This window comes from Anoplophora glabripennis, unplaced genomic scaffold (genome assembly GCF_000390285.2).
Source record: "Anoplophora glabripennis isolate ALB-LARVAE unplaced genomic scaffold, Agla_2.0 scaffold595, whole genome shotgun sequence".
Taxonomy (NCBI): domain Eukaryota; kingdom Metazoa; phylum Arthropoda; class Insecta; order Coleoptera; family Cerambycidae; genus Anoplophora; species Anoplophora glabripennis.
The window spans coordinates 56,282-84,105 of record NW_019416673.1 but is presented as its reverse complement, the minus strand read 5'-3'; the positions used below and the strand labels follow the sequence as shown (position 1 = coordinate 84,105).

Here is a 27,824-nt window from a genome sequence, read left to right as displayed (position 1 = left end):
ATTTTTAAAGAAAAACCTTCAGAGTATCTAATAATAATATTTTCAGTTTGATAAAATTACTTCTGTCAAAATTTTGAGAAAAATTGTGATAGGGCCAGTCCGTTTCTGGACACCTGATAATAGCAAAAAGTTGATTTTAGCATCAAATCGTAGAGCTCCATGTGTAATACAACGTACGAAAATTTTATTAAAATATACAGGGTGGTTTCAAAGTTATAACCCTAAACGTTAATTTCTAGGTACCCCTTTGACCCCCCATAACTCCGTTAGGGGGCACATTAGGAAAAAAAATTATAGGAAGGACTAGTTTTATTTTGACCTCCCCTATACACTCCCGAGAGATTAGGAGGTACTTACCGGACACACTGTATAAGCTCTTATTTAACTTACAACTTTGAAATTTGGCAAGGTTGTTCAGTTCTGACGACAAACTAAATTGAGTTTTTTTTTTACTTCACGTGTATGTATGTTTAGCTCAAATCTTGCAAACCAAATTTGAACCACTTCCTCTAAACTTACGACTTTAAAATTTTGCATGCTTGTTCCGTTTTGACGATAATACACTAAAATGGTAGAAATAACCTGATGCTGCAGCCAGGATTATCTCCTCACGACAGTACTCTTCAACGGTTAGTAGCACGGACATTAAACTTTGCATATACGTTTAATTTTGATAGCTAAACATGATCTTCACTAATGTTGCAGCCAGGATTGTCGCCTTATGAGTAAGGCATGACATTTCAGTTTGACAGCAGGAGCGTCTGTGCGTGAACTACCTAATGGGTTTATAATAAATAATTTTATAATATTATAGAATGCTTACCCGGTTCCATATTATAAATCTGGATGAGTTCTGGCAAATATCTGGAACATTGCATATGTCTCCGCAGTAGATTCTTTAATGGAGAAAAAATATTCTTATATAACGAAAACGATCTAATGGACATCGTATGACGTTATAGGTGTATATTTGAATTAATCTCTAAAAGCAGTTAATGAATCCATGGGAGAGCTATTGCTGTGGTGTCTTAATCTGGAGAAATCTGGATTTTTTCTTAACACATTGTCAAACTTTCTCTGACGTAAACACTTTTCTCGTCACTCAAGGCATAGGTATAGCACTGTTTGTATGTCATCTACTATTTGCAGTGATTCATCTAACGATAATGCAGTATTTTGTAAGTTTTTTTATAACATCCGTAATTGGAATGTAATTGTTGTAAATCTTTTCCAACTGTGCTTCAACTCGGCTATCTTGAAATTTTATTTGGTTCTTCCGAATAGCAGCGGATTATTTGGTACCGTAATTGTAAAATTACGGATTTTATTTTTTGAAAAACTTTAAAATAATGATGTGTTCATGTTCTTCATCGTGTAAGAATGAGTTGTGGAGGTTGTGGAATGCCAGGACACTCTTGGTGGAATTGCCGAATATGTTTCGGGGATTTGAGAAACACTGCCTTGGTCTATGCTATTAATTCATCTACATTTGGGTAACACCGACGAATTGTTTCTACTACAAGATGGCGTGCTGTTCTCTCACCCACCCTGCCATACGTTAGTGAAAACGAACTAAAAATATCGTGCCTTACTTGAAATAGATAGATTGACAAATATTTCTATCTAAAAAGGTGTAAATAAATGAAAAATAAAAAAAATATTTTAAAAACAAGTTTTTACTAATTTTCTTAACTTACCCTTTAAAATAGAAATTCCAGTTAGGAATAAACCTCGCGACAAGCTTTAAATCGCATAAGAACATACTGATTATAGATAGTAGGTACGTGTCTATTTATCATACTTTTGCTGCTTCTATAGAACAGTCATATTCAATCTTTTTGTGGGTGTGGGGTTACACAACATTATGAGTTTTAAGAACTTGATTTATTTTTTCTTTTTTTGTGCATTTTAATAAAAGCTTGTTTTTAATTTTTTTTACTTTTCATTTATTAATAGAAAGCTTTCTTTATACCGTATTGAAAAAAGCTGTTACAAGTGTCGTTATACTTATAATATACACCCGATATTTTTAAATTCTTGTGTAAACATCGAGGACTGAATGTTTGAATATTTCGGTATTAAAATGTAAACGACAAGTATTTTCTGGTGTTTAATTTGTTTTATATGTATACATTTATTTCTATTACCTACTTTTTGATATTTCAAAAAAATCATACATAACCCCCCCATTATTACATAAAGACGTTTTTTTTTACAAATTTACAGTAATCAAATAAATATTTTCAAATAATCGCTATAAATGTAGAATTGTCGAGACTAAGCAATTTTTTTTTGATGTGGCTATTATTAAGAAACCAGTTTCATGTAATCATTTATATTCGACTTAAGTGGAAATCCCAGCCATTATTTATTTTTATTATTTTTAAGTTTTTCTTTAAAATAACACTATCACACAGATGAATAAATTTAAAATGTCTCTAACACCATTCGTTGCGCAAAAAATTATGAAAATTTTTCAGATTTTTTTTTTAAATACAACTTTAAATACAGTGAAACCATCAGAAGTCTAAAAAAAGAACTTTTATGAAGAAAAAATCATATCTCGTCGCTATTCCACGGGTATTTAAAAAATGTATATCGCTACAATTTTTTTTACTTTTGATAGTTACGTTGTATTCACATTATATTTCAAAAAAAATCCTTTAATTTTTTTCATATGAAATGAAAAATTTAGGTTACTTTACACTCATTTGACTGTTATCTTAAAATAAAAACGGGAATTAAATGCTATTATATAATTTTCAAAATATTCAGTATTCAGCGGTACCGAAATTCTGGGGTTCTTAGAGACAATGCCTCTCATTATCCATATTTATAAATCAATTCATTGGTTTTGTTTTTGATTAGTTGAATCGTTAACCTAAGTTTTATCAATCTACTTTAAGAGTCTTCAAAGATATTTAAATAAACTCTGTATCTCGAAAACCAGTAGCTTTAGACTCGTGGTTCATTAAGATTATTTGGTATAAAATAACCAATGGAGCGGGAGGGTTCTGGGGTGCCGTAACCCCCACCAAAAAAAAAATTCACAATAAAAAATTGAATTTAAATCTTAGTTTATAATGTTATCTAGATAATTAAATAGATTAGCTTTATGAAAAAACATTAAAAAAGAAATGTTCAATTTGTAATTGCAGTCAGTTTAACTCTTGAAGACTTGAAAAACAACGAATACGTGGGCTCCTCGTAGCTCGTCCTTAAATCTGTAAAGTGTTTACAGCGGTGGTCATGGTTACCATCGCGTAGCAGTGTAAGTCTGAGTGGGAGTAGCGCATATGCACTATACAGTTTAGGCTCTGTTTAGTCTGCTCGTAACCAAATTTTTTTTTTCTTATTAAACGTAATTTAATTAAGTGTTGTGTAAAATTTTGTTACCTATTGTTTTTTGTATTTAAAAAAAAAATTGTAACTTTAAATTAGATTGTAAAGATAAACTAACAGCACTTGCAATGCTATTTTCTATTGAAAAATCAGTGGTGCGAAAAATACCAAATTTTAATGAATAAGTAAAGTAAGGTTTATTTCGGACAAAGCAGGAGAATGTGCTTTCACTATAAAAAATAATATTGAGCACAGTTTTCCTATATTTCAATAGTACCTAGGCACTTAAAATAAAACTACCCAATTATATTTTATTTTTTTTAAATACTTCGCCCTCCCTGATATGAAAGTCAAGAGTCGCCACCGAAAATAACCCAAGGAATTATTCTCTAGAAGTTATATCAACTACTTAAAATGCACCATGTATATTAAAAAAAATAACCACATGGTGTTTCGCTTTTCAATGAATCTTTTGTTTCCTAAAGTCAAGAATAAAAAAGTTACTGCAGTGATCATTTTCGGTGGGAAATCCTGTACTGAATAGAACTTATTACAAGTGTAACAAAATTCCATCACATTATCCTGCTTTTTATAAATATCTACGTCATCAGAATAATGACCACACTTTTCTGGAACGTTACGTCTTCCATCAGAACTTCCTCATATGGCTGTACGTACTAACGCACAACATTACTCTTCCAAGTTGATCCCCCTGATGCTCCCACACTTATTCTATATTCGTTTATGGCCCGCTTATTTCTCACACACCCTGATCGAGCTTTAACACCTACTTTTAGCCGGAATCTTGTGATAGATTTACGCTGCTTCCGGGGTATTCATGATTTGCCGCCATTAAATCCAAATATCAGTCCATTAACAGTTTTGTTGAAAATTGAAATGTGTTTGGAGAATATCGAAAATGCACCAACAATTTTTTCAAATAGGTTACTTGACAAAATATGTTGATTACGATTTTAAGAAAAAAAAAAGTATATTTAAGTTTTGGATACTAATGTTGTAAGAAGCCTTCTTGACGCTGTTACATAGCTACTTTTTCGGCCTTTAGAAAAGAACCTGATTTTTCTGGAACACTGTTAAAGACAAATATGAACAACCTTATATCAGTCGAAAGGGAATTCAATTTTGCATTCACTCATGACCATATGGGTCATTCCAATTGAAAAAAAAAGTTTTTCAACTCGTAAGATTATTAAATGTAGGTCTCAGTATATCCGAGACTGAATAACGTACACGTTTTGCTCACAGATGACAAGATAAAGTAATTTATGCTAAAACGAACTGTGAAAACTGCAGGTTTCTAACTCTTACGGTTTATAGTCGAGGCAATGAAGCACTAAAAAGGCCAAAAGTTCGGAATTTTTTCCATAAAGACGGATCGGAATGCGGTTTCTTGCATTCTCTTCCAAAAATTTTTTGTAAAAAATGTGGCTACTTTGTGTTTCTGACAAACCTGAAATTGCATTGCTGCAGCCAAAAATGCATTCAAAAAATGCATGTTTTGAGTCATTTTGGAAGATTTCAAAACTTTGTAAATAAGAGTCAGAACTGGCCCAAATCGGGTAGTCGGGGGTTTTCGAGGTCGCTGATCACGATTATGATGTTCAAATTAACCGAACCGAACACACACTTGGAGCTCTGGAACGCCGATGAACGTCATCTCCGTGGGTCTCTCCCACAAATCACGCGGGGAGAGAAACTCGGCGCCCGGGGGTTTTTTGGGTCGCTGAATTCAAATATGCCATCGTCGAACACCCCCGGACACCTGGTGCGTCCGAACCTGGACGTGGACGTCATCTCCGAGAATTTTCCTCGCACAATCGAAAATGACGAACCGAAAATCGATATGGGGGGTTTTTGGGGCGCTGAATCCGAATTCCACGTCGACAACGACCCACCAAACACCTGGTGCACCGGAGCCTGGCCCCGAACCTCTTCTCCGTGGGGCTCTCCCAAAATTCAAGCGGGGAAGGAGAGAAACTCAGCGCCCGGAGGTTTTTTGGGTCGCTGAATTCAAATATGGCATCGGCAAACACCTGGTGCACCGGAATCTGGACGCAGACCTCATCTCCGTGGGTTTTCCTCGCACAATCGAAAAAGACGAACCGAAAATCGATATGGGGGGTTTTTGGGGCGCTGAATCCGAATTCCACGTCGACAACGACCCACCAAACACCTGGTGCACCGGAGCCTGGCCCCGAACCTCTTCTCCGTGGGGCTCTCCCAAAATTCAAGCGGGGAAGGAGAGAAACTCAGCGCCCGGGGGTTTCTTGGGTCGCTGAATTCAAATGTGGCATCGACAACGACCCCTCGAACACCTGGTGCACCGTAACCTGGGCCTGAACGTCGTCTCCGAGGGTTTTCTAGACACGATCGCAAACACTAACCAAAAATAATTTCACACATTCATTCTTGGGAAACTCTCACCTGGGGCCCTCGAAAAAGTTGATCCATTTTGATGAGTTACGTATTTAAAAATTAAAGGTATTAATAATTGATGAGGGAAGGTAAAGTTACAGTTGGATTGTATTTGATTTGAGTTCAATAAAAAGTTTTTTTAACGCCAATTACATAAATATTGACTTTCTATTCATTCCAATAATTTGTTTATGCGCAAGAGCTCAAAAATGTTCGAAATTGTCCGCTTTTTTCAATTGCTAGTAATTTATCCAATTTTCATCGCAGACACTTGTAATTCAGAATTTTTGAGGCTTTTTGCACCCTTAATAAGTAGTAAAAATTTCAGCCCAAAAGCTTCATTAGCTTGGCGTTGGCGAAATTTATTATTATCTAAGAAGATGCTATTTTCAATTCATTTTTCCCAAGCTCACAGGCGTTGTAGGGTTTCGATCATTAGTTGTTTTTGTACCTAAATAGTTGTATTGACATATGCATTTACTGTCAATTAAATTTTTCAAATTTAATTTGTTTAAAAATGACTGAAAAAATGTATTTATTAAATTGTTAAGCGCGCTTGCTCCGCCTCGCTCTCCCCACTCGTTCGCTAGACCAAGTAATAGAACGCATCGCCGCTATCTTCTTTTTCGCAATTAAATAGTTGAATTCACCTTAATGTTAATGTAGGACATGAAAATATAGCTCTTAATGTATACTCTCTCCAAATTTCGGCTCTTAATATTAATAATTAAGGTCACTGCGATTAAATAAAAAAAAATTATCTCAGCTTCTAATCAACTTACAACAACGATTTTTTTTTAAATTCGAAGAAAACTAAAGTATAGGGGTTACTATTTTATTTTATAATAATTACCTGTTTTGACAATTTTATCGATCGAAACCCTACAACGCCTGTGAGCTTGGGAAAAATGAATTGGAAATAGCATCTTCTTAGACAACTAATTCCGCCAACGCCAAACCAATGGAGCTTTTGGGCTGAAATTTGTACCACTTATTAAGGGTGTAAAAAGCCTCAAAAATCCTGAATTACATCTGTCTGGGATGAAAATTGCATTAATTATTAGCAATTGAAAAAAACGGCAATTTTCGACCATTTTTGAGCCCTTGTGCATAAACAAATTATCGGAATTTAATCGGACTTTTCTCATTTTATAAGCTTATTCAATACCTACCTTTTTATATAAACTTTTTTTCGCTATGGATAATAGTTTTTTTACGTGAGTAAAAAAACCACTTTTCCATAACTTTGACCACGTTAAAACAAAGTTTCCCAACTAGCCTCGAGTTGATTTTTTGTTATTTTGTTTATAACAGGTTTCCGAACAATATTCCGCAGAGAAACTTCTAATAGTATTTTTTCCCGAAACAGGCTCTTTCGTATCTATAATGACTGGGCTAACAGTGATGCAACTTTAACAATTCAAAAAATATACTCCTTTTCACTTTTCGCGGGAAACTGTTAACGTTCCCCATTTATCGTCACTTTTGGCGGACAATGCATGCTACCCTTCAGTTATTATAAACGTTTCGCGTAGGAAACCACGGCCATCCAAAGTCTATTAAGAGATTATCGGTGCAGATCCTCATTAAAATACCATGTTTCAGCGACAAAGCGAACAAAACAAGAGCGGCCCGAACTTGTGACACATATAATCGCCGTTTTCCGGCCGTGCTGCCATTCCGCCGCTCGCTAACGCTATCAGTCAAATATGACAGCATTTAACCGGCGGATCGGCCGCGACTCTGGTGTAATCCCGCTAGAGGTGCCGCGTCCCTCGACGTCCCCCTCAACATAATGTCAAGGCAATTATCGACCGCGAGGCGATATTAGTATCGCCGAGATAGATTTAAAACGAGGCGGGAATGTCGACGAGGATTAAGGCTTCGTTTATAGTGGAGCGGTCAATGCGTATTAGCGTTTGTCGCGTCAGGAAATTAGCCCGAGGTTAGGGCTGGTTAATTTAATTAGGAGAAAAATAATTTTTAGGTTTATACCAGAATATGTTCCAGTGGAAAAGTAAAGGTTGTCGTATGAAATAAAGAGTGTTATTTATCTTTTATATTTATATGGATTATTCAAAATTGTGTCACTCGCATATACACTGTGTTCCACTTTTCATAGTCACCCTCGAACTTCGTTTATTTTAAATTGAAACAGTTTGCTTTTCTAATACGAAATAGCTATTTTTTGCTTTATCTTTTGGTATTTTACCACTTTTATCAATTGAAGTCAAACAATGGTATTTGATACCATAAATGTAGGTATGCAAAAGACAGACAAGATCACTAACTGCCAATATAGCAGCAAACAACTACTCTATTTAGTATATGTCCCAACTAGTACTGAATTATACCACATTAATGCCCTAACACCCTAATACCTAGTAATCATGTAAAAAAATAACTTATAGCATAGCCACTTCTGGTCTGCACGGACTATAGAAGCTTGTTTTTCGCCTCATGGATTGGAAGTTTAGGTGTTCACCGAAAGGCTCTATCTTAGGTTGTCGAAGAGATGGAAAAAAAATAAGTTCAACAGAGACAAAAATCTATTAACTTATTAGGCGCCACTACTTCAAGTTCAGTTCATTTTCAAATTCATTTACATTCTACTTCCAAACCAAATTCTACTCATATTCAACTGGCAAAGCTTTAACATCGTGTTTGCTGCACTCATACCAGTCCAAGCATTATAGAGAAATGCTTACAGAAATTATTACCAGGACAAAAAAATATGACCGTATAGAAAAATTTTAAATTGAGTTTCTTGTTCTTTAAACTCGATCTAAAATGGCGAACATTGTTAAAAAAAATCGCAAAGTTGCAAAAAACGGTTTTTCTAAAATAACTAAAAAAATATAGCACCGATTGAAAAATTTTAATTGAGAAAGTTGTAGGTTTTAAAAAGATCTATCGACTGATTTTTTTTAAGTATCGATTGCTTTGTTACTTTTTGAGATATATCGAAAAAAAACGTCAAAAATCTTCTCCTTTCTTTTCTTCTATAACTCGTTTATATTTACGTTCTCATACTTGCTATTTACTGCAATCATAGCCCGCTGCAAGCCAAAAAAGTGCATTTTTGAAAAATTTAAAATATTAATTATTTTTCGAGATATATCGATTTTTTGAAAAAAGGCGCTTTCGAAAATTGGCTAGATCTTCTCAGCGGATAGCCCTACAGTGACGATTTTTTATTTATTTTCTTCGTAAAGAGTTATATTATTATGCTGTTAAAAAATGTTGACGATTTTATTCATTTTAAGGATAAAAAAATGACTGAAAAAGTTGCACTTTTTTTTGGGTACGTTTTTTTCAAATAACTATCTCAATTTTTATTTTATGAAAATGACTTTTAAAGAAAGAAACTGCTGACATTTTTTCACTAATTAAAAAAGAAATATTTTTCTGTGACCTATGACTATTTTGCTTCTAATGCGACAATGACTATAATATTCGTGTTTAGCTATCCCAGATTAAGTACAAAAGAATTTTTGTACGTGGTCCAGAAGCCGAGATATCAAAGATCTTGCAAGCGCGAGTCATTTAGACTCCACGTCATCAGTTTTCAGAGCGAAGGCGCGCCGCTTCCCCCTACTTCTCCGTCCAGTCCAACTGACGCAGTCGGCGCTTGCACGCTTCAGTTTATTACTCAATTACTAATACTAAAAATCAACATATCCTACTATTTTTTTTTTGAAAATATAAGTATTCAACATTAACCTCCATCAAGCGCATCGCTGTAAAATGTTAATTGCTTCCTCAACATTTTTTTAAAATAAAAAAAATTATCTCGGCTCCAGAAAGTCATAGAAAAACATTTTTTTTAATTCGTGAAAAAGTGTCAGCAGTTTCTTTCTTTAAAAGTCATTTTCATAAAATAAGAATTGAAGTTATTTGAAAAAAACGTACCCAAAAAAGTGCAACTTTTTCAAAGTCATTTTTTGATCTTTAAAATTAATAAAATCGTCAACATTTTTTAACAGCATGATAATATAACTCTTTGCGAAGAAAATAAATAAAAAAACGTCACTGTAGGGCTATCCGCTGAGAAGATCTAGCCAATTTTCGAAAGCGCCTCTTTTCAAAAAATCGATATATCGAAAAATAATTAATATTTTTATTTTTTTCAAAAATGTACTTTTTTGGCTTACCGCAGGCTATACTTGCAGTAAATAGCAAGTATGAGAACGTAAATGTAAACGAGTTATAGAAGAAGAGAAAAGAGAAGGTTTTTAACGGTTTTTTCGATATATCTCGAAAAGTAACAAAGCAATCGATACTTACAAAAAATCAGTCGATAGATCTTTTTAAAACCTACAACTTTCTCATTTAAAATTTTTCAATCGGTGCTATATTTTTTTAGTTATTTTAGAAAACCCGTTTTTTGCAACTTTGTTTTTAACCATGTGCGCCATTTTAGATCGAGTTTAAAGAACAAGAAACTCAATTTAAAATTTAATCTTCTATACGGTCATATTTTTTTTGTCCAGGTAATAATTTCTGCAAATTTAACATTAATCCGTGACAGAATGCTTGGACTATACATCAGAGACCTCATGGTAAAAAGTGCCTTATATATGTAACGCTGGTTCTTGCCAGTCAGAGCTTCTCAACGAAAAATGTTCCTCCCATCCAGTTCTTATACATTATTCGCATATAAGTGTTACCTATTAATACTTCCCGTCTAGCTTTAATTTAGATTTAAAATCCCGCGGCAAACACGTATAGACAGCTCTTTGTCCACATCAATGTATCATCTATTGTCTAATATTCTGTCTCATCTAGTGATTTTATTATTTGACCAAAATGACAACTCGTTTAACCTCTAAGCTTAACTAGTATTTGGCTTTAACAATAACATTAAGAAAGGTTTAAATAATAACCACTGCCATCTAATTGGACCTGTCCTTTGAAATCTGACTTGGTGTCTAATACATCAGTAACTAATCAAACAAGTGTGTATGTTATAAGCTGCTTCATAGAGATATTTTTGTTTCCACATTTTATTTGTGGTTGTTTCATCTTCTCGTATACAATTAAAATATTAACAGAAAAAAACTAGGGACTTGAGGCTTCAAACTGTTTTTTTTTTAATCTCGATACTACCATTTATTACTGAGACATAGCCTGTCAAAAATCACTAAAAATTTTTTTGTTCCCTTAATTCTTTCCAGTAGTGTATTAAGTACTTTTTGTCCATTTGATCAACAAATATGATAAGTCTCCCAAGAGCATCGTAATCGGTCCACCATGTACATAAATGTTCAAGTTATCATTCGCACACACTGTATCGTACCTTGCAATCCCTCACACATTGTAAGACACAGCGAGAACTTCTAAGCCTCAGATTATAGATATATACAGGCATTACGGCGTAAGATGTTTTCTTGGTTCAAAAGGCTTTAGCAAGGATATCCGAACCATTTCCTTTCCATTCGTTTCCTTACACTCATCTATCAAATACGTCAGTTCGATCGGATGACCAGGAGGAGATCAACCAGAACTCCTGCCCATTCCCGTCCGAGCTTAGTTTTTTTTTCTTTTGAAACCTTGAGCCCATTCGACACTAATCCGGTAATAATTTAATTCTAGATATCACATTCACACATATTAATTCATCAGGAGGATCGATATTGAGGAATATTTATTATTCTTTGGGAGTCGTCACCAATAAGTATAACGTTTTTACCCATTAGAATTTTTCAAAATATCCAAAAAATACAAATATACAGCTTTATTCAAATAACATTCTAGTCCCCTTTTTTTACTTTTCCGTTTGGGAAAAAATTGAAAAAACCAAAAATTAAAAATTTCAAAGAAATATAAAAAACAATTATTGACTTGCATTTCGAATATACAGGGTAGCCCATCGGAAACGTACCGCAAGGCATTACAGGGTGGTAATGAACTTTTCGGCAAAATCCAAAAACAGGTAAAGTTTGCTTCTGAGGGGGACAACTTTTGGCGCAAAAAGCATAGCAAAATCTTCAACCCCCTAAGTGGGGGTGCCATCCCCCAAATTTTTTTAAATGGGAATGGGGGTCAAGTGGGGGGTCATTAGAAAGGGCTTTTAATTCTCTATACATCGATTCTTACTTTTTGAAAATCGATCCATTATTTTAGAAAATATGCAGCTTTGAAAATACGAACAATATTTTTGACGAGAAATGCGAAAATCGATTTAATTTTACTTCAAAACTTACGGTATTAGCTTGGTAAATTCCTTCAAAAGAATTCGCTGTTTTTTTTCTGATTTGCGAATTCTTTAGCCTGATTTTGGTGAGCAAAAAATTGTCCGCTTTTTGTTTCGTATTTAGATAGGCCACAAGAAGTTGCTAGATAACTGTCTTGTGACTTGTAGTTGAAGAGTACCAATACTGCCGAGTCTTTTAAATTGATTAATTATGGTGTACTCAATTCCAGAAAGAGTAGAAATTATTGAGCTTTTTTTCAAAAACAATGAATGCGGAAATCGGGTCGCCGAACTGTTCAACCAACGGCATCCTGAGAAACATGCGTCTGGAAAAATTGTTCGCGAATTGGTGGCCAAATTTCGCGAAACTGGCTCCGTTCATAACAAAAAGAGGCAGGTTGAAAATCCGGTACTAAATGAACCTACGGAAATAGCGGTATTGGGGCAAGTGGCAATGGATAGTACGCTGAGTACAATGCAATTGGCTACTGCGACAGGAGTGAGTCGTACAAGTGTCCAACGAATATTAAAAAAATACAAATTCCATCCTTATAAGATTCGGCTAGTGCAAGAGCTAAATGAAGACGATTTTGATCGTCGTTTGCAATTTTGCGAAATAATGACTGAACGAGCGATAAACGATAATTTCCTCTTTAATGTGTGTTTTTCGGACGAGTGTACGTTCTTCTTGAATGGTTTAGTGAATCGCCATAATTGTCGTTACTGGGCTGATACCAATCCAAGGATTTTCCATGAGACACACTCCCAACACCCCCAGAAGTTGAATGTATGGGCAGGTATTTTTGGAAATTCCATTGTAGGTCCTTTTTTCCTTCCTGGAAATTTGACAGGCGATATGTACTTGGATTTACTACAAAATGTCATCGACCCAGCTCTAACAAATATCATAGAGGACGACCCTGCTTACAATGAACACGAACTGATTTTCCAGCAAGACGGAGCTCCTCCACATTACTCGCTCAATGTGCGCAATTACCTAAATGAGACGTTTCCAGGACGCTGGATAGGACGAAGAGGTGCAATTGAGTGGCCCCCTCGGTCACCCGACTTAAATCCTTTAGATTTCTTTCTCTGGGGGCACATTAAAAGCAAAGTTTACAGCACTCCACCTGATACCTTGGAAGATCTGCGAGGACGAATCATTAATGTATGTCGCGAAGTAACACCGCAAGTGCTCCAGAATGTTCGACAACGGTTTGAAGACAACCTGTATCATTGTATGCAAGTTGGCGGACAACATTTTCAGCATTTACTTGACTAATACCGTAAGTTTTGAAGTAAAATTAAATCGATTTTCGCATTTCTCGTCAAAAATATTGTTCGTATTTTCAAAGCTGCATATTTTCTAAAATAATGAATCGATTTTCAAAAAGTAAGAATCGATGTATAGAGAATTAAAAGCCCTTTCTAATGACCCCCCACTTGACCCCCATTCCCATTTGAAAAAATTTAGGGGATAGCACCCCCACTTAGGGGGTTGAAGATTTTGGTATGCTTTTTGAGCCAAAAGTTGTCCCCCTCAGAAACAAATTTGACCTGTACTTGGATTTTGCCGAAAAATTCTTTACTACCCTGTAATGCCTTGCGGTACGTTTTCGATGGGCTACCCTGTACAATCGAAATTTGTGTTTATTAAATTAAACACTCTCTCCTTTTTCTAATTACTGTGATATATGCATGTCCTATCTTTGCTTTAACAGTTTGCATAATATTTTGGTTTATTTACTGAATCTAATGTATTTTAAGAGATAAATTAATTAGAGAAAGATCTAATTTATATGATCTAAGGGAGGGATCACAAATATATATCTTTTATCCAGAAGAATCAAAGTAATATAAAACACCCTTTATACAAGACACTTTTTCTTAATGGTGAGTTTAAAGATTTGTTTAGTAAAATTAACAGCTTAAAACATAGTGATTCCATGGTAATAGTCTCTTTTAGAGTGATGTCACATATTTAGGCAACCGGCAACAAATTATCATAGTTGAAATTGTACAGACTAAATCTGGCCCTTGTGTACTATTTACATAGATACTATACAAATCAATAACAAATGAATTTATTTTATAAGGATTTGGAAGTATTTAAGAACAACCAACCGTGTTTTGTAAAATAGATACACTAATGTGTTTAAAACTAACAAAAACGATATAAAAGAATATTCCTAAGTTTAAATAAAGTAAAAATTTAAAATTAGCCATGTTATACCTAACGCGCATACTTGGAAAGAATAGCCTCATACACAGGTGAGATCTTGTTGATTTGTCATCGCTGTCATCATTAGCGTATTTTCTCTTGTTTTGTTTAGTCTTGATATTTTCTAGTTCTACTAAGTATTTTTATTGTCTTTCTTGGTGTTGTACTGTGTCAGTCTGTTTATCGAGTGTTTTTTTCTTCAAGTGGTTTACTACAGACATATTCTTTACCATAACCAAACTTTCCTTGAATGATTTCCTGTTGCGAGGCTACTTCGCTTACACGAAATTATCTTTAATCCGCATGCTCAGTAACATTGATATCATTTTAATTTATTAATTACTATAAAAGTCAATACTGTTCTATAAGTTTAAATATATAAATTCTATAATTCTATTCGTTTGTCACTTCTTAAATATTTCTAAACAAAGAAGCCATTTTTTGGTACTTATGTCAAAGTACATAAGGTCGAAAATCGATCGACTAAAAATATTGAGAAATTCTTCACGACGATGTGCATTATGGGGTTGCCTATTATTTGGCGTATGTAACGTCACTACTAAAAAGGTCTATCTTGATTATGATAAACCTATCAAAACAAACATATGACATATATGTGTCATTATATTCAGAAAAAATGAGGGACTATTTTTGCCTAGATAGAAAGATAAAAAAATTTGAAGGAAGGAAAATGTTATGTGAATTCTAAACAAAAAAATCAAAATGATTAAATTCATCGGATTATACAATTTTTAACTAATTACGTATCATTACAGTAAAAAAAGAAAAAAAAAAGTTTTCTGAGATATTAAATCTAATTTAATTAACAATCCCTTTAAAAACTAATTTCTGTTAAAATCTCGTGTTAGGTTTATATACGATAACAGCGTAAAACTATCTAGATAGCGAATTTGGAACTGGTTCCAGAAGAATCATTTACTTTTTTTCTTTCTTTTTTGGGTATTTTGCCATCTGTGGAAAATTTTTTAAAATTAATGCGCCAAAAGGATCTGTTAAAAGTTATTTTTATGAAAATAGTTTTGCCTAACCAAAAATATCACACTGAAAAGAAAAACAGAGAAATACAAAATACACATCACTATACAGGTTCATATGAATTTGTATGTTTTAAAGTTTCGTTTTCGGTGGTGAAGTTAGTAAAAAAAGTTTTTTATATAATATCTCAAAAACTTCTATTTGGCCGATTTTAATAAAATGTTGGCATGACTTTGTTAATAAGTGAGATGCTCAATTTGATGTAATTAAATTTAAATTAGTTGTTCCAGGGGTAGCGCTGGGCATCATAACTGATATTTTAAAGAAAAGTTTGAGCACGCCACTGCATTTTTATAAATTTGATAAAGTTTTTAAATTGAATAGTTAAAAATACAATTGTTCTGTCTCTTGCATTTTTTGTCTATATTGTTTACCTTTTGAAAAAGAAAAAATAGAATTCGTTTATCCGTCCGGTTCTGGATCATTGAAATTAATGTTATTAATAAAATGAAATAATAGAAAAAGGCAAAAATTGTGTTATTAACTACTCTATCTAAAAATAGTATCAAACTTATAAAAATACAGTGATATACTCAAATTTTTCCATAAAATATCTAGTTATGATGCCTCAGCGCCGCGCCGCGCCTAGAATATTTAAATTAAATCTGTACATGGGAGCGCAAATGGCTCCATCTGTCGTGCGGACTCCCAACTGTGCCATTCAAATGGCTACAGTAGGAAGCGACCTGCTATATTGCAACTACTTGGTTGCATGACTGCCACCCACAGAGGGCGTAACACAATGTTTGAGTTGTCAGTGTTACGAGAAATAACTACTCCGAGAGCTATATGCTCCTATCGGCGTTGAATTATACTCGCAACACCTAGTGCAACAGCTAAGATCGTTTGTCAGTTTACCCACTAGGCTAGGACAAACGATCCTAGCTGTTGCACTAGGTGTTGCGAGTATAATTCAACGCCGGTAGCAGCATATATCTCTCTAGGTGGCAGTCGTGCAACCAAGTACCTGCAATATAGCAGGTCGCTTCCTACTGTATCCATTTGAATGGCACAGTTGGGAGTCCGCACGACAGATGGAGCCATTTGCGCTCTCGCGTACAATGTATTGCCTTGTGACGATACGACAAAGAACAGATGGGACGTTTGTCGGTTGTCGCACCTATGACACACCGATGAGGCCTAATAAGTTCGAAACCGGTCTGTGCCTGGTGGGTAAACTGACAAACGATCCTAGCTGTTGCACTAGGTGTTGCGAGTATAATTAATTCAATGCCGGTAGGAGCATATAGCTCGGAGTAGTTATTTCTCGTAACACTGACAACTCAAACTATGCTTGTTTTTGGTGTGCAGCAAAATAAAACTCTCTTTCAACAGTAAAATAAAAGTATTTTTTTTATTGAAAACAGAGTTAGTGAAAAAGAATAAGTGTTGTCGGGTCGAGCGTTTGCTGGAGAGTCTTCTTGGTGTGGAGTCGCTCGCAGGTATCTGGTCCTTGGCGCCAATCTGCCGTGGACCTTTTTCCTGGAAAATTGGTGCGTCCCGCGTTGTTGTTTGTCCTTGCAACTGTTAGACCGGTCCGGGCGGGGCGTCAGACTGGCGCTCTTGACGTAATACTTAAAATGGGTCACTTGAAGACATGTGTATCCACACTTACTTTGAGTAGAGCAATACGTCCTCAAAGTTTGTCGACTTGAGTTTGATAATTGCACTGGCGTATCTAATTGAAGACGAGTATTCCTGCCGTGAAAACTGCAACTGGATTCGTCGGTTATTTCGAACGGGGTAACCAAAAGAGTGCGCGAGGTTCGGAAAAATTCGAATATTTTGAAAATTCGAAATTTTTTCAATTTTTCTCGTTGAATCACAAGCTTCCGATTATTTTTTCTTCTGTTTCTATATCATATTAGCACGAGTTGAGAAAAAAATATTCGAGATTCAACAGGTAATTTTTTTCAAAATTTTGATCGGTTCGCTTCTCGCATCGTCTTTCGGTTCTCGTCGTAAAAAATTTTGCGGGTCGTTCTCGGGAACGGTGATTTTTTTCCTAATATTAGAAGGACGGATCTATCGAATGGCTCAAACCGCGATGCCGTACCTTTTTTTGTTCGGATTGTACGATTTTTTCAACCGAGAGTCCGGAAAATCGAGCGAAACTGAAATAAATTTTTTTTTCTGGATTCCGTTCAAATTTCGTTTCTAGACCGATGTGGACGCGTAGATTTCGGAAATCTAGTCTGTTTTGGCGTGGGTCGTTTCCTTCGAACCGAAAAAAACTGGTCTAGATTTTAGCAACATAATCAAGGGGATTAATGTCGGGTGACCAATGAAGTCATGATACAGAACCTCCTATGCCTATCCATTTTACTTACAATGTGATAACGGCACTGACAGTTATTTATGTCGTTTAAAATATATCAGCGATTTGAAAAATGTCATAAAATTTCAAAAAAATCCATAGTCATAGAAATTCTGTTTAAAAAAGGGGCACTGGTTGTAGTGAATAGTTTGTAGGTAATTTTCAAAGAACATTACGCCACAAGACATACCTAATTTGGTTTCGTTATTACTTGCTGATTTTTTACATTTCACAGTAAACAGGTAAAGAAAATTAAATTCGACACCCTGTATCTAGGTTAGGAAGCGATTTGTGACCTGTGTCCATATGAACTTTTTTGTTCAGAATCAATTTCTCTACCAACTGTTAACGTTAGTACGTTTAAAAAGAGAACACCCTGTGTAGTGATGTGTATTTTGTATTTCTATGCTTTTTTTCAGTGGGAAATTTTGTTAAGGTAAAACTATTTTGTCCGACTCTTTTGACGAAAGGGATTTTTTTCACAAGCGACAAAATACCCAATAAATAAAGAAGAAAACGAAAACTATACAAAAGAAAATAACTTCAGGCAAAATAATTTCCTTTACTAAGAACGGTAATCAAGTAACAATTAGGTACTGAAAGTAGTAATACATTTTATCGATATATTTTTACGTGTACTGCATATCGATGCCTGTTTTTTTTGTGTCTATAATGTATGCAGATTTTCAAAGAGAAATTCCACACATAACGTAGACATTGGATTTTTGTTGCAGTCACCCATGGCAGCGGGCATGCGCGGGGCCCTGGATTCTCCCGTGTGTTTCCCGATTTCTAGCGGAACCGGAAGCAACCAATTTATGCCACCGATGAGCGCCGGCTACAGCAAACTGGAGTCACCCTTGCCGCCTCCAACCGGCTCGGTGCATACCAACTACATGCAGGTGCGGCACATTTTGCACGTTGTTGCTTCAGATATCGATCCTCTGTTTCGATGCATGCGAAATATGGCACTATTTTTAGACACCCCGATTTATCATTCCTAATGGAAATTTACGGGATGTTCTTCTTGTTTTATTTTGCCAACATTTGGTATATTAGATTGGTGATAACACCAACTTACTGTTACACTTAAAAAGTAATGAAAGTCTTGGTTTCGGTGATTCCTATTTTCAGTGGTGGCTCTTGACTTCCTTACCAGGCAGCGCGGAAAAATTTAGGTACAAAGTATCAAAAAAAATCAAATATAATTGGGTAGTTTTATTTTAAGTACTATTGAAATATCGGAAACATCTACCCAACATCATTTTTTAAAATGAAAGTCCATTCTTCTGTTTTTGTCCGAAATAAACTTTTCAATTACTTTTTTATTAAAGTTTGGTACTTCTCACATCAATTTAAACTTTTACAATTTTTTTAAAAACCCACAAGAAACAATTTGTAAGTAACAACATTTTACACATATGAACAAATTACGTTTATTAAGAAAAAAGCGGTGAATAACTATTATTTGGTTATGGTCGGACTAAACAGAGCCCAAACTGCGTAGTAAATATCCGCTACTCCCACTCCGTCGTTCCCTACTGCGCGACGGTAACCATGACCACCACTGTAAACACTTTACATATGTAGAGGCGAGCTACGAGGAGGCCATGTATTCAGAGCTTTGCAAATGAAGTTTAATTCCGATAATTATCTTTGAATGAAATAAAATATTATTAATGTTACCACTCAGCATCTTTTTTTGCAATTCCAAATAAATTTTATTTTATCTTTAACTTTTAATACCCTCATTGCAACAAAGCATTGTAGATGGTATATTCAAATATATTTTCTTTAAATCTCGGAAGATCTATGTGCTGATGAATAATATATAAACACAAAGAAAAACATACATATTGTATATTAAATCATCAATCACCGGATTCACACAGTATTTTCAATTCATTGGTGAGCTAAATTATAAATTAGTACTGTTTGGATATTAAAATCTGCACTCCAATTATATGCAGGTGCTGCACATTTTGCACGATATTGCTTTTGGTATTGATCGTTCGTTTCGGTACGTGTGATATATGGCGTTATTTTTAAAGCCTGTCTGATTTATCGTTTGCGATAGAAATTAACGGCACCACCTCGTTGTTAAGTTAATTTACCGTGTTTCATTAAGATACGGGAAAAAAATCTAGTTTTATAGGGCTTTCGACACATTTCTAAAAGAAAACAGAGCAATTGTAACTAGTTGTATCAGTTTTGATTTTTTTTGTATAAGTTTTGTTTCATTTTTCGTTCATTCCAACAGGACATTTTGAGACGCAAACCAGAACATTTTTGATCAATTACGTAATTTTCGTCAAATTTGTTTGATCACAATGTCATTTTGACGTTACTACGAATCATTTGTTTCACATATATTTAATGTTTTAGCAGTTTCAAAAGATGATCTTCAACAAAACTTCATTTTCACTGTGAACATTGACCGCTACTGAAGGCATTCCTTTTTTTTGGTAGTCTTCAACGGATTTAGGATCACAACGGAACTATTTTAATCAATATTTTACATTAAAATACGATGCAACTTCAACTCTACATGATGCAATCATTGGTTTGTGAATATTTTTGATACTGTTATGCTCCTGTGTTACAAAAATTTATGGTGCTGCGTTATACGCGGTAGCCGGTGGTTAAAGACTTGTATTGCACTTCCATAACCTCATTCAGGAATCTTTGTTGTTCTCGGGCGAACTCCAGTGGCTTCTGTAACTAGTCGCATCCAAAGCTTCCGAACGTTTCCTCACTATCTGCATTTTCAGTGGTGACCTCAGTCAAAAAATCATGACGAAACATAGTTGCTTTTTCTTTAATGGATATTTCAATTCTTCTCGAAATTCTAAACAAAATTCATATTTCATCATGTACTTAAACTTAACCGTTTTCGATCTATCGAACTTTGAAAATCATTTTCTTATAAATTATACAAAAATATTTTATTCTATTAAGTTTATAGTCCATCAAGTTACCTTTGAAAGTTTCTAGTTCCATAACAACGCCTCGTTGTTCGTTTGTCTAATAGTGATTATCTTTGACAATACGTTCCAAAAATATGTTAGTATGAATAATTTTCTTGTAAAAATGGCACATTTAAAGAACGACGCGGCATTGTTATGGAGATAGACACTAACTTTCAAAGGTAACTTGATGGACTATAAACTAAATAAAATATTTTTGTATAATTTATAAGAAATTGATTTTTAAAGTTCGATATCTCGAAAACAGTTAAGTTTAGGTAGGTATGTGATGTACTATATGAAATTTGTTTAGAATTTCGTGAAAAATTGAAATATGTAACAATATACAAGGTATTCCATCAAAGAAGCAACTTTGTTTCGTCATTCGTAATTTTTCTTTATTGTAATAGATTTTAAAAAAGACTACTTGTATCTTATGATTTTTTGATAGCTATCCTACTTTAGGAGATAATCGACCGTTTCCATACATACAGTGTGTCCAAAGATTGAGTGCATGTAGGGTGACAAAACATTTTTAAGTTGAAATTTGAGCTTTTGGGCATTATCTCTGCTTGGCCTAAACTAGGAAGTTGAAAAACTTAGTACAATTAATTAATGTACAGGTGTTTTTACGATGAATTTTCAAAAATTGTCAGGAGTAAAGTAAAAAATATTTACTTAAGAAAGTTATTGAGAACTAAAAGTTATGACAGATTGTCAATTTTCAATTTGATCGGCCAACTCTGTTTCTTTTTTATTTTTCATTACCACAAAGTACAAATTCCTAATTATTTATTAGAGAAAAACGTAACTAATATAATAAAAATAAGTAAACAAGTAATAGAATGGTTATGCAAATGTGCTGCCACCAACTATTACACATCGCTCAGCGCGCTTGGTAAATGCTGTGTAGTCGTTTCGAATTTCTTGAATGGGGAGGGCATTAATTAATAATTATAATAATTATCTNAAACAGAGCCCAAACTGCGTAGTAAATATCCGTTACTCCCACTCCTACTGCGCGACGGTAACCATGACCACCACTGTAAACACTTTACATATGTAGAGACGAGCTACGAGGAGGCCATGTATTCAGAGCTTTGCAAATGAAGTTTAATTCCGATAATTATCTTTGAATTAAATAAAATATTATTAATGTTACCACTCAGCATCTTTTTTTGCAATTCCAAATAAATTTTATTTTATCTTTAACTTTTAATACCCTCATTGCAACAAAGCATTGTAGATGGTATATTCAAATATATTTTCTTTAAATCTCGGAAGATCTATGTGCTGATGAATAATATATAAACACAAAGAAAAACATACATATTGTATATTAAATCATCAATCACCGGATTCACACAGTATTTTCAATTCATTGGTGAGCTAAATTATAAATTAGTACTGTTTGGATATTAAAATCTGCACTCCAATTATATGCAGGTGCTGCACATTTTGCACGATATTGCTTTTGGTATTGATCGTTCGTTTCGGTACGTGTGATATATGGCGTTATTTTTAAAGCCTGTCTGATTTATCGTTTGCGATAGAAATTAACGGCACCACCTCGTTGTTAAGTTAATTTACCGTGTTTCATTAAGATACGGGAAAAAAATCTAGTTTTATAGGGCTTTCGACACATTTCTAAAAGAAAACAGAGCAATTGTAACTAGTTGTATCAGTTTTGATTTTTTTTGTATAAGTTTTGTTTCATTTTTCGTTCATTCCAACAGGACATTTTGAGACGCAAACCAGAACATTTTTGATCAATTACGTAATTTTCGTCAAATTTGTTTGATCACAATGTCATTTTGACGTTACTACGAATCATTTGTTTCACATATATTTAATGTTTTAGCAGTTTCAAAAGATGATCTTCAACAAAACTTCATTTTCACTGTGAACATTGACCGCTACTGAAGGCATTCCTTTTTTTTGGTAGTCTTCAACGGATTTAGGATCACAACGGAACTATTTTAATCAATATTTTACATTAAAATACGATGCAACTTCAACTCTACATGATGCAATCATTGGTTTGTGAATATTTTTGATACTGTTATGCTCCTGTGTTACAAAAATTTATGGTGCTGCGTTATACGCGGTAGCCGGTGGTTAAAGACTTGTATTGCACTTCCATAACCTCATTCAGGAATCTTTGTTGTTCTCGGGCGAACTCCAGTGGCTTCTGTAACTAGTCGCATCCAAAGCTTCCGAACGTTTCCTCACTATCTGCATTTTCAGTGGTGACCTCAGTCAAAAAATCATGACGAAACATAGTTGCTTTTTCTTTAATGGATATTTCAATTCTTCTCGAAATTCTAAACAAAATTCATATTTCATCATGTACTTAAACTTAACCGTTTTCGATCTATCGAACTTTGAAAATCATTTTCTTATAAATTATACAAAAATATTTTATTCTATTAAGTTTATAGTCCATCAAGTTACCTTTGAAAGTTTCTAGTTCCATAACAACGCCTCGTTGTTCGTTTGTCTAATAGTGATTATCTTTGACAATACGTTCCAAAAATATGTTAGTATGAATAATTTTCTTGTAAAAATGGCACATTTAAAGAACGACGCGGCATTGTTATGGAGATAGACACTAACTTTCAAAGGTAACTTGATGGACTATAAACTAAATAAAATATTTTTGTATAATTTATAAGAAATTGATTTTTAAAGTTCGATATCTCGAAAACAGTTAAGTTTAGGTAGGTATGTGATGTACTATATGAAATTTGTTTAGAATTTCGAGAAAAATTGAAATATGTAACAATATACAGGGTATTCCATTAAAGAAGCAATTTTGTTTCGTCATTCGTAATTTTTCTTTATTGTAATAGATTTTAAAAAAGCCGACTTGTATCTTATGATTTTTTGATAGTTACCTTACTTTAGGAGATAATCGACCGTTTCCATACATACAGTGTGTCCACAGATTGAGTGCATGTAGGGTGTAAATGACAAAAAAAAATTAAGTTGAAATTTGAACTTTTGAGCATCATCTCTGCTTGGCCTTAAACTAGGAAGTTGAAAAACTTAGTTCAATTAATTAATGTACAGGTTTTTACGATGAATTTTCAAAAATTGTCAGGAGTAAAGTACCTTTGTTTTTAAAAATATCAAAAATATTTACTTAAGAAAGTTATTGAGAACTAAAAGTTATGACAGATTATCAATTTTCAATTTGATCGGAAACTGTTTCTTTTTTATTTTTCATTACCACAAAGTACAAATTCCTAATTATTTATTAGAGAAAAAAACGTAACTAATATAATAAAAATAAGTAAACAAATAATATAATGGTTATTCAAATGTGCTGTCACCAACTATTACACATCGCTCAGCGCGCTTGGTAAATTCTGTGTAGTCGTTTCGAATTGGGGAGGGCATTAATTGTATCTTTTATTCTTCGTTTCAATACAAATAAATCGTTATTCAACGGAGACCCATAGACTTTCTGCTTGAGATATCCCCATAAATTAGAGTTAAATCAGGACTTCTAGTAGACCAATGAATTGGGCCATTTCGCTCAATCCACCTCCCAAGAAATTGACCATCAAATTGCAAATTGACAGTCTGTCATAACTTTTAGTTCTCAATAACTTTAATAAGTAAATATTTTTGATATTTTTAAAAACAAATGTACTTTACCCTTGACAATTTTGGGAAATTCATCATAAAACACCCTGTGCATTAATTAATTGAACTAATTTTTTTCAACTTCTTAGTTTCAGGCCAAGCAGAGATGAAGCCCAGAAGCTCAAATTTCAACTCGAAAAATGTTTGTCATTTACACCCCACGTGCACTCAATCCGTGAACACACTGTATTACCGACTCGGCATATAATTTTTCAGCGACTTCGATAACACGTTTCTAACTAAACGGAAATAACGTTATAGACGTCAAAATAAAAGTATTACACAAATTGATAAATTTTATTTGGCGATTTTTTTTGTAAGTAACCCTAATTGTGGACGATAAATCTTGACTGTGTAGAACAAAATTACGGTCTGATACTGATTTAATCCAGTGGAATATCCTCATTACGTTTCTGTAAATCGTTTTTAATTCGTTTCCAATTCATCATGATTTAAAACACGCCATGCACACTTTATTAAATGAATTAAAAGAACATAGTAATCACCCATAACGTACTTAATTAAAAAATGTCACACCCGTTTTAAATTAACTTTTCATTTGTACGTTATCTAAAGGAGTGAAAATTACGCTTTAAATCAACGTAAAAATGTCGTTCGTGTCGCCGGTTTCATTTTTGTCCAATTAACTTTGTGACAAAACAACGCAGTTCCGGGTGATCTATTAGAATCCGCTTTGTAATTATTGAAACGGAACTTTGGAAGTTAAATTTGGGGCGACTTGAAATATGCGATACACCCCTTTCAGGGGTATTCGTGTAAACCTGGAATTCGATATCTATAATAACGAGGGTGAAATGAAAATAGGAAATTTCGTGCATATTGTCGGTTATCTCTCACACCTTCAAATGTGTATTTTATTACTGAAATTGCTTCATGTAATTTTGACGTCTTGATCTTAAAGTAATTGTCTGCTATTTGGTTTAATTTATCTGTTATTTACAACTTTGTTTTCAAGAGTTTAGTGATTTATTTTGTAATAGTAACAACAATAATTAAACTGTAGGTATATATTTTTCAGTACAATCATTTGTAGTCAACATTTTATAAAAAATTTGTTATACTCTTGATATTGGCAAATGTTCTTCGCTGTCATGCAAACAAGCTCTTATGTTGGCAGCATTTATATTTAGATTTTAAATATGTAATAACAATAGTTTATCAACTTAATGAACAATATACATGGCGTCTGCGAAAGGTTGGTCAATATTGAAGCTGGAGATATTGCCCAACCCCCTCTTATATTTTTTTACCTTTCTATATAGAAGGAAATTAACTGGAAAGACCAAATCACTGATTACATAGCACTGGTGAACAAAATAAGTCCATATGCCTTACGCAAATGTTGCTGGTTTCAAAGATATATGGCATTCATTGTTTGAATTTTATTTTGAAATTTCTCAATAATTTTGAAAACTGCCAGAGTATGAACAAAAAATTTGGTACTATTATGTTTTCGACATGGCAAATAAGAATTTTTAACTAATTTTGGCGTTGCTTGTATTGGGCGTCAGTTAAGCCCTATTCCTGTGATAATTAAAAAAAAAACATAAAATTCAAACATTGAACGCCATGTATCTTTGAAACCAGCAACATTTGCATAAGGAATATTTGGCTAAATCGACTTATTTTCGCCACCAGTATCTCCAGCTTCGAGATATCACAATCTTTTGCAGACACCTGGTATAAGTATAGACATTCTTAAACGTTTCTTCTCCATAAAATAGCTAATTATTTGATTGCAATGAAGTAAACATAAAACTTATCCGAGAATTATACTCATTATCCTTATAGCTGGTTTTTAATATGCCAAACTAATTACTAAAGTTCATATTGAGTGGCGATTGTCGCTTTTTATACTGGGTGTTTTTGAATGGAGTAGCATAAATGATACCAGTGAATCTACATTTCAAAAGAACACGATCTACAAAAAATCGCCTTCGTAAAATGTTCACCCCTGAAGAGATATAGGCCATCAGTTTCCAAAAAAATTATGAAAATTGCCTGTAACCGAACGAGGTGCAAATAACAAATTTTTTACAGGTTGTTTACTAATACAGATGCGAGTTTTCAACTATTTTTCGAAAATTTTAACCCCTCGAAAGGGGTTGAAATAACCACCCCTCAAGCCATTTTTTGCCATAACTTTTATATTTCGTAAAAACTCGATATCCAAAAATACGCATTAGATAAACTGGTTCTTTTAGAAACTTTTACCTCTCTAGCAATTTTCCTTTAAAACTTTTCGTTTATTAATAAAAAAATAAAATGTATTACCATTCACCTCACACCGTATATGATTGCAATCAATCAAAGAAAAACTAAGTGTGCTGCTGTCATGCCAGTTGTCACAATTAACTCTTCTGTAAGTTGTCACTGTTATCAGCTAAATACTTTTTGGGTGTAAATTAACAAGAATTATGCCAAATTTTACTAATGATGAATATGTGGACATGCTACAAGTGTATTTTGAATGTCGCAAAAACTGTGCTGCGGCAACAAGAGCGTATAATGAGAGATATCCAAATCGTCAAGTTCCCCACAGACAAACTTTTTCGGCGGTAGAACGAAGACTTCGGGAAACTGGAAAAATACAGCCGCATATTGAGGGTACCGGCCGAAGACCTACTGTTCGTACTATTTATCTTGAGGATGCAGTACTTGAAGAGTTTGACGAAAATCGTCAGACTAGTACGAGAAAAACAGCAATGCACTTAAATGTGTCCCATAGTGTTGTTTGGAATATTGTCCATGATAATTTATTATATCCTTTTCACCACCGGCCAGTTCAAGCTCTACTTGAACCAGACATGCATAAGCGAGTTGTTTTTTGCGAATCGTATCTTAATATTCTAAGAAATAATTTGAATTTTGCCTCAAAGATACTTTTCACAGATGAAGCAACTTTTCAAAGACATGGTTTAACCAATATGCACAATCTTCATTCCTGGGCTCATGAAAATCCTCACGAAGTATCTATGACAACATTTCAACATAATTTTAGTTTAAACATTTGGGCAGGAATTGTAGAAAATGTGCTTGTCGGCCCTTTTGTTTTACCTCATCGACTTGGTGCTGTTGAATATTTGCAGTTCTTAAATGAGCATCTACCACCACTTCTGGAGGAAGTACCATTAAATGTACGTCAGGCCATGTGGTACATGCATGACGGGGCTCCTGCTCACAGCACTGTAGTAGTTAGGCGGTGGCTTAATTTAAATTACCCGAATCGTTGGATAGGTCGCGGCAATGAGGCACCTATCTCTTGGCCTGCACGTTCTCCCGATCTAACGCCCATGGATTTTTTCTTTTGGGGACATATAAAAAGTATTGTTTATGCGACCCCAGTTGACAGTGTTGAAGAGCTACAGGAAAGAATATTCGCGGCGGCTGATGAGATTCGCAACAATCCCATAATTTTTGCTCGAGTCCGTAACAACTTTGATAAACGTGTTAGGTTGTGTTTAGAAAGAAATGGCAATTATTTTGAAAATGTCCTTTAACTAAGTTTTTTGTTTTTTCTCTTTTTGATAATAAATTATTTCTTAGTTTCGTTTTCATTGTACTTCTATTTAATAAAAGTTTCTGCGACATTCAAACAGTTATTTGTGCAACTACTGT

General features: G+C 34.1%; 1 protein-coding gene across 1 annotated transcript in view; it reads left to right on the top strand.

Moving 5' to 3' along the window:
- Positions 1–27,824, top strand: part of LOC108912136 — a 101,960-nt gene that overhangs the window by 64,653 nt on the left and 9,483 nt on the right. Inside the window, exon 3 of the mRNA XM_023455201.1 lies at positions 18,303–18,470. Within this exon, the coding sequence (XP_023310969.1) occupies positions 18,303–18,470 (168 nt within the window). The remainder of the gene's footprint in view (positions 1–18,302; positions 18,471–27,824) is intronic.